General features: G+C 44.1%; 1 protein-coding gene across 26 annotated transcripts in view; it reads right to left on the bottom strand.

Moving 5' to 3' along the window:
* Cfap69 (cilia and flagella associated protein 69) overlaps positions 1-7,004 on the bottom strand; it is a 72,964-nt gene extending 65,960 nt beyond the window's left edge. For 24 of the 26 annotated variants that reach the window (NR_197260.1, NR_197262.1, NR_197257.1 and 21 more), the window contains exons 1-2: positions 6,673-7,004; positions 55-114 (exon numbers count right to left, since the gene is read on the bottom strand). Coding sequence is in view for 10 of the 26 variants with exons in the window: in NM_001431973.1 (NP_001418902.1) it covers positions 55-114; positions 6,673-6,795 (183 nt within the window). In the remaining 16 variants the exon portion in view is untranslated. Of the gene's footprint in view, positions 1-54; positions 115-5,784; positions 6,053-6,672 lie in introns of those variants that run through there. The other 2 variants (NM_001431974.1, NM_001431981.1) reach the window with 1 other exon arrangement.
* Positions 7,005-7,460: the final 456 nt, after the last annotated feature.

Below are 7,460 nucleotides of genomic sequence, written 5' to 3'. Positions count from 1 at the left end.
CAGGGGAATATGATTTTCTAAGTGGGTAGCAAGGCCTTCGCAAAGGTTGCTCACCTTATCATCCTCTTCCAGGAGCTTGATGATACGATTAAGGTCCATAGGCTTGAAAATATCCTGAAAACACACAGCTCGTATTATCCCACAGCATGAGAATAAAGAAATTAAGTCAAGCACACACATGACCACACCCACCTTCCCACCCCCTCCCACAACCTCACACACATGCTCTTTGAAAATTTCATGGATTTGTACAATGCACTTTAATCATATCTGCACCCACTCCCTCTCTTCACATTCATGACCCCTCCTTTTCCCCATTGTATCTGCCTCCCTGCTTCCAGTTCTTTTTTTTTTATAATCTTCTGAGTCAATTAAAGGCACCCATATGTACACAGCTATGAGGTTATCACACCCAGCATGGGCAGCTTGCTAGTGTTCACTCAAAGGACAGTGACTCTTAGTCCCATAGCACCCATTGATTTTCAAGAGCTCCTCAGGCGTGGGTCCGGCTAGTTAAATAGAACTATTAAATTGTTATTTTCAGCCATTAACACATAGTTTGGTAAACAGAATTTTGCCTTTGGAGATGTGGCTACTTCAGCTTTCTCTTTCCGTTTTCCTGTTGGGTTTTCAGATTTCATGGTTGCAGGTATAGCTACAGACAAACGGTAGCCTTTTGTGTTATAATTTCTGAAATAACCTAACTGTCTCCTGAGAGGCAGCAGTAGATGGAAACATGCAGAAACCCACAGCCAAATATCAGGTGGTGCTTGGGAAGTCTTGTGGAAGAGTCGGGGATAGAATTGAACAAACACACAGCTTGGTCTTCATGTGGGTCCTCCAACAATTGGAGTGGGGGTTGTCTCTGATGCTGTGCCTGTCATTGATTCCCTTCCCCTACCTGGACTGCCTGGTTGGGCCTCAGTAAGAGAGAATGTGAGAGAAGGTGATTTCCCCTTCTTTGAGGAGAAGGGGAAGTGGTAATGGGGGGGAGGGATTTATAAGGGTGGGGCTTTGAAGGGGCTGTAGTCAGGATGTAAACTGAATACATGAAATAAATGAAAAAGAAGCAAAGACATCCAGGAGGTTGAGTTTGCAGGATTGGTAAGTGATGGGATGTGGAGTGGGGAAGGAGGAAAAAAGTGAAGGTGAGTGTCTGCCTTGAGGAACTACATGACACAATGCTGGGGAAAGGTTTGTGCTAGGGCGGAGGATGGTCTCTCTTACAAGGTTCTAGTGATGTCATGTGCTGACTTAGGACCCCATCTCCCATTTTCAGTACCAAAGCTTGTCATATTTCAGCTGCAGCATGGTGTGAGGGTCCAGACACCTGATGGACCTGGGCACGGGCTTCTGAATCACGGGCTCAATGTAGTAACTGAAGGCTTAGGTAAATCGGACAACTAATCACAAGCACAGAGCTGACTGTATACACTGTCTGCTCTAGGTGCTAATGAGATGAAAATGAGAGATGCTCACATAGACAATATTCTATGGGGGACATTAAATCCGTAGGTCCTATAGCACAGAGGAAGATGACAACGTTCTGGACAAAGTTAAATGGTTATAAAGTACTGGCTTCTTTGAGAAGTGTATTTTCCCACCCAGTAGTCAGTGAAGGGTTGACTCACAGTGAGGGTTTAACCTGTGAGGAAATAACCTGTGAAGAAAGAAAGGACAACATCCATGCAGTGGACACAGAACCTGCAAAGGCCTGGGGGTCAGAGCACTTGGCAAACTTGACCCTGAGAAGCCAGAGGTCAGAGTGACTGACAGCTTAGAACGAAGAGCTTCATAAGCTGGGCCTTAACTTTCTACTCTGAGCCCAGAGTGAAGGAACTCAGGGAAAGGCACGTAACTCTATTTCTGTCCATAAGGAAGACATAATTTAATGGAAAGCATCTAAAATGATGCAATGGCTAACATAAAATAACCTATAATTAGGTAAGAAATGGCATGGTTCTCAGCTAAAACTTCCTGCAGAGATAGGTACATAAGGATGAAAATAAACAGGAAATGCATCCTGTCTGATGGGATGCAGTCCCTGAAGACAGGTTGAGATTAGAGAAATGTACAGGAAGAGAAGCGGCCATGCATTCTAACTATTTAATGTCACCTCCCATTTGTTTGGTATTGTACTGGGCATTACATTAAAAATACTGGGAAAAAGACCAGTAAGATTCTGTCCTCACAGAGATGAAGTTAAGCAGAGTGTCAGATTCAGATAGAAAAATAGAATGGAGGCACCCCAGGGCTAGCACTGAGCTTAGACAGCACCAGCTCAGTGATTCTGGTGCTTTAGTAGGACTTGAGGGAACACTTTAAGGTATCATGCTGGTGATTATAGCAGATTAAATGTGCAATAGGGCCCAGATATGCTCAGTGTTCCAAAAAGTTTTCCCAGAAGACTGTCATGGTCAGCTAGCAGTTGGGGAACACTTACCAAATACAGACTGCTTCTATAGGATAGGGAAAAGGCTAGAGAAGTCATTTTGAAGGCAATTTTATTAGATATGGGAAGCAACGGTATCCCGAAAGGAACTGAATGTGTTCTAGGGGAAAGAGAAGCATAACAGAGTGTGAAATGGTGTCTAAAGACAATAGATTGGGCAGAGAAGAGACATGAACCAATACACAGGCAAAAAGACTGCGAATCTGGGACTGATGGCATCTGTGGTCATCAAAGAGAAAAAGAGAGCATGCAGGCCTTTGGAAGCCCCACTTGGAGCCTCTTACTTTTTACAACATAACACTACCTGATCTAGTTGGGGGAGGGTTGAAATTTTGTTTCCTTGCTATTGTTCTGTAATTTGAAATGCAGGAGACTATTTCTGTAAACCTTTCCAGGAATTAGTTATGAAATTAATTTTTTATGCCATTCTCCTGTAATCCACTAAGAGTTACTGTTCAGAGTGGGAAATGGGTCCCTCAACTAACCTAACCACACCAGCATTCCCTGAACATCTGGTAGGAAAGGAGAGCATGAAAGTCCACCCCCTGCTGCACAATACAATAAGATCTTTCATAAGATCTCCCTGTTCTTTATGCACACACTGGGTTTGGAAAGCTTTGCTCTAAGGGGGTTTGGGATTCTTTAGAATAAGGGAGGGAGCACCGAGTCAGATCTGCAACAGAGCAAGACCAAGAGTAACCAATTTCCATTGAGTCAATGAAGATTGCATTACTATCCTTATAGCCTTTCTCAGAAAAGAAGGACTTCGCCTTTACTGCCTAATGTCCCTATCTTCTTGAACCGAGCTAAGAGCCCTGGAACTATTTCTAGAGAAGCAAGCTCATAGAACCAGATCTAGTAAAGGTTTAGCTACCCCGTAAACATCATCAGTTTATTAAGAACAAAAATAGAAAAACTTGTGATTGGAGCCATCAATAATGACCACATGGATCCTTAACAATATGTGTGATGGGCATGGTGCTAAATGGTTCACAAAGCTTTCTTAAAATAATTTAGGAGAGAGGCAGTTACAAATCGCTTTCACAGGCAAAGAACACAACTTAGAAAAAGAAAGCAATGTCATGGGCTGGACCTAGGCCCTCTGCACATATGTAGCAGATGTGCAGCTTGGTTTTCGTGCAGGTCCCCCAACAACTTGAGGGGGTGTCCCTGACTGTTGCCTGCCTGAAGATTCTGTTCCCCTAACTTAACTGCCTTATCTGCATCAGAGGGAGAGCATGTGCCTAGTTCTGCAGTAATTTCAAGTGCCAGAGTAGGTTGATGCCCAGTGGGGTTAGAGGGCAGGCTTCTTCTCAGAGAAGAATGGGAGGAAGGATGGGAGGCGGGGCTGTGGGGGGAACTGAGAGGAGGGGGTTGTGACAAGGACGTAAAGTGAATAAATAAATAAAAAGACAAATAAATAAGTAAATAAATGGGAAAAACCTGGTCGCTAAATTTTAGTAGGATTCTATTGTTTGGAAATCTAAATAAATGATAGTTTTCTTAAAGCTTTAATAATCGTTATTGTAGGCAGAGTCAAAATTCTTATAAAAATAAGGTTAGAGCGCTCAGAGCATCTGTGAAAATCACAACAAGGACATAACAATTAAAATTCCAGATTCTTAAACCAGTATTTTCTGTGTTTACTACTGGCTTCAAACTTAAATTTGGAAAATTAAAACTTACATATGAAAAAAGTCTACATTTTCCATAATTGCATTTTAAGGTTAGGAAGCTTGAACATTCTGAAAATATAATTCGTGATGGTTTGGAGAGTACTCACAGCACTTACTTATGTCAATGTTTGCCTCCTACAAAGGTTTTGTTTGTTTTCTAAATTCTGACCAACACTACTCATTGTATATGTGAAGTATGCACTTTAAAATGTACAAAATAGGATTGGGGAGATGGTTTAATGTATAAAGGCATTTGCTTCCGACTGATAATATGAGTTCAATACTTGATGGCAGGAGATAACTGTCCTCTGACCTCCACACAGGCACTGTGAGTGCACACACCTCTAATGCCCTCAAACATGCACACTTGTGCACACACATAAACATGAATAGCCAGACAAAATAATCTGCATATTTTTTAAGTTCCTAGGTAACAACATCAAAATATTCATGTTAGTTAGGGTGACTCAAATGCTTCAAATCTAGGTCTATAATAAAGTAACGGTTAGAAGCATAGGTAGAAAAAGTAGCATCTTTATAGCAGGAAATCTTTAGCTGCTACTTTAAAATTTCAGATACTCCATGAGTTTTAATGACAAATGAATATCCCAAGTTTAGTTGCTTCCCTAAATAAAGAATAATGGCAAAACAGAAGTCCTCAGTATTTGGGGTACTATATGCTCTTTTTTGTGCACTTTAAGCTATGCAAGTCTTTAACAGGGGTCATTTTTAAAAGCTGTTTATGTTTCTGTTTGTTTTGTATGGGGAGGTGGGTGTAGAGGTGAGAACATATTGAGGAGTAGTTATCTCCTTCAAACGTGGATGGATTCGGGGACGGGATATCTATCACCCACACCCACTGCACAGACTCCAGGCCTTCACTAAGCTGAACACAGTGAGCATGAGTTCAGGACAGTCTCCATTATTACCAATAAGTGAACACAGAGAGCCTCAGTACAGCACAGTCTCCATCACACTCTCCATTATTATGACTGAGCTGAACGCAGTGATCATCAGTACAGCACAGGCTCCATCACTGTCTCCATTATTACCACTGAGCTGAACACAGTGAGCCTCATTACAGCACAGTCTCCATCACAGTCTCCTTCATTATCACCATGTGTCTTTGATGTCCTAGCTGGTGGGGTTGTTTAGCCATTTCTTGAGTATAAGCAAAAGTGCATACTTTAATAGACAGAGTATTGCACCCAAAGGTCTTTCTCTGCTGACTTGAACCGAGGGGAAAAGTTTTCATATTATGTATTACTAGGAACACCAGGCCCCACAGTGAGTAAAGGAACTTAGTGGCTACAGTTAATTCCTGGCGGATTTAAAGGCCTTTATTTGTATAAGCAACTGCGAACAAAACATCCAAGGGGAATGAGAGGTCACTGAGATTTCTCCCAATTCTCAACTATTTTTTATTCCGTTTCTTTATGAAGAAATTCCCTTTTTATTTTCTCAGTAATTTCTCAAAATGTGAATACTCATAGAAAGTAAAGACAAGAACAAACACAAGACACATTCACCTATGTTACTTCCTATGTCACGGACTTTTGTTTTTTCTTTTGCAGCGGCCCATTGAACCTATTTCTTTAAACCTGTTTTTCTCTGTCATGTAATCTTTGCCCAAAGAAAAATGAGATCCAAACTCACCTGCTCCTTTAGTATAGTGGCAATGCAGAGCTTCCTTGTAGCCCAGAGTGTGGAAAGCTGTGATAACTTACACTTCCTTCATCTTGTCCAGGAATACCTCCACAAACGTGATTAGGTAAATTCCCCTGACATCCCCTCTTTATGTAAAAGTACTGTTGCTCCGCGGACTGTTGCGTAAATGTGTTTGTGCCCCCCAGAGAGCTCAATCTAATTCCCACAGAAGTAGTCCCAGCCAACTGACTTCTCCCAAGTAACTCTCCAAGGCTCCAGGATGTGGACGCAGGAGACAGAGTTCCTGACGCACCTTGGAGGTTGTGACGCCTCAAGGGTAATTCCCTTAGTGGTCCTCACACCATCAGTGTGGAGGGCAAGGCGGAGAGGTTCCTCAACCCAACTTTCACAAATAATCTTTACATTTATAACAAAAGCAATCCCGAAACCAAATATAAACACAACAACGAAAATTGTGCCCGGCTCTCCAATAGCATCTGCCCTACCAATGAATACAAGCTTCAGTAGCAGGCAATTCAACAGGAAATGAACCCAGGGAACGCCACTTTATTAAGGATCTACAGACGAAAAACCACCACAGTGATCTAGTTATCAAATCAATGCCACTTCCTTTCGTGGCCACACTTCAAAGAACAGTTTTTTGTTTTTTGTTTGTTTGTTTGTTTTTCTCTTCAGGAGAACCAAGCAGCTAGAGTCCCCAGACAGACTGGTTGACGACATCCAGCACCCCTCGCTAGTCGCAAGGTCTCAGAGGACCAGCTGGGCTACCGTTATCTCAGTCCCACAGGCCCCCACGTCTCACTCTGGTCCACATTCCACCCCGTTGCCCCGGAGCCTCACTCCCTTCCCTGCTCCTGCTTCACGGCCCGGCCGTACCTGCATCTCCCCATCCGGGATCGCCACCCCAAACACCGGGATTGTGCGGGGACTGCCGGTCTTCGTCCTGCCGCCCACCTCGGCGGCGTCGGCCGCCACGGCAGAGGCCTCCGCGGTGGACATGGCTCGGGGTGGGAGCCTGGGGTCCTAGGTGCGTCCGCAGCCCACGAGCCCTGGGAGAAAACACGCTGCGCAATCTGAGCTAGGGAGGAGAAAGACCCTGAAAGTCCGGTCGTGACACCCGCCACAGCAACATAGCGGATATCCAACAGCTGTTACTGTCCCCAGAATGACCAAGGCACCCAGCGCGCTCCAGTTGCTAACACAAGCCCGAGCGTTGCTAGGGGAGGGCCTACGGAAGCTGGGAGAGCCAAACTTCCCCAAAGGAGGTTCTACGGGTGTGCAGCGCGGGAGACCGGTGACTGAGATCGCGGTATGCACCCAGTGTTTCAGTCCTGTAGTGGTGGCCCTTGCTTAATAAGTGCCTGTGTGGGGCGGGGGAGCAAGAGCTGGCGGTGGGATGCACTCTGACGGATGTGATTGGCATAATGTTGAAAGCTGAGCACTTTACCCTTTCTCCAGAGATAGGACTGGTCAGTGTAGCTAAATTTCCCAGGCTTTTGTCTTTTTTGTATTTTAGTGGCCTACCTGGACAGTTAGACAAACAAATAAGGCGTCGTACAGACTTGAAAATCTTCCCAGCAGTAGAGTGGTTGGGTGTCTAGTATGGCCTGGGATGGAAAGTTAACATTCTGCAACCAGAGAAACACTGAAATTCTTCGCTGGAT

Source organism: Rattus norvegicus, chromosome 4 (assembly GCF_021556685.1).
Source record: "Rattus norvegicus strain SHRSP/BbbUtx chromosome 4, alternate assembly SHRSP_T2T, whole genome shotgun sequence".
Lineage (NCBI taxonomy): Eukaryota > Metazoa > Chordata > Mammalia > Rodentia > Muridae > Rattus > Rattus norvegicus.
This window is presented reverse-complemented; position numbering and strand designations above follow the sequence as displayed.